Source organism: Odontomachus brunneus, unplaced genomic scaffold (assembly GCF_010583005.1).
Source record: "Odontomachus brunneus isolate Ranch 3 - 2012 unplaced genomic scaffold, Obru_v1 Obru_scaffold_248, whole genome shotgun sequence".
NCBI classification, from domain to species: Eukaryota; Metazoa; Arthropoda; class Insecta; order Hymenoptera; family Formicidae; genus Odontomachus; species Odontomachus brunneus.
The window spans coordinates 410277-410603 of record NW_022639698.1 but is presented as its reverse complement, the minus strand read 5'-3'; the positions used below and the strand labels follow the sequence as shown (position 1 = coordinate 410603).

At 35.8% G+C, this 327-nt stretch overlaps 1 protein-coding gene across 1 annotated transcript in view; it reads left to right on the top strand.

Annotated features, from left to right (window-relative positions):
- Positions 1-326, top strand: part of LOC116852686 (nose resistant to fluoxetine protein 6-like) — a gene marked incomplete at its 3' end in the record, with an annotated part of 2564 nt that extends 2238 nt beyond the window's left edge. The window contains exons 3-4 of the mRNA XM_032833269.1: positions 14-179; positions 258-326. Of these exons, the coding sequence (XP_032689160.1) occupies positions 14-179; positions 258-326 (235 nt within the window). The remainder of the gene's footprint in view (positions 1-13; positions 180-257) is intronic.
- Between the last annotated feature and the right edge of the window lies 1 nt (position 327).

The window sequence follows — 327 nt, the reverse complement described above, 5'->3', positions numbered from 1 at the left end:
TAATGATTTACAGATTGACGCCTTTATATGTCATATCAATTGGTGTTTGCATTTGGATTCTTCCGCTATGTGGTTCTGGGCCATATTGGTATCTTGTGGTTGAACAGTTTGCGTATTGTAGCAAAAATTGGTGGAAAAATCTCTTATACGTTAATAATTACTTGACGCCTTCGGAACTAGTAATAGAATTATGCTTATATTATCCGGAATAACATACGAGTGATATCAATTAATATTGACTAATTGATATGTTTCAGTGTGTTCCGCACGGTTGGTATTTAGCGGCTGACTTTCAGCTTTTCGTTTGCAGCCAATTTGTGATATACG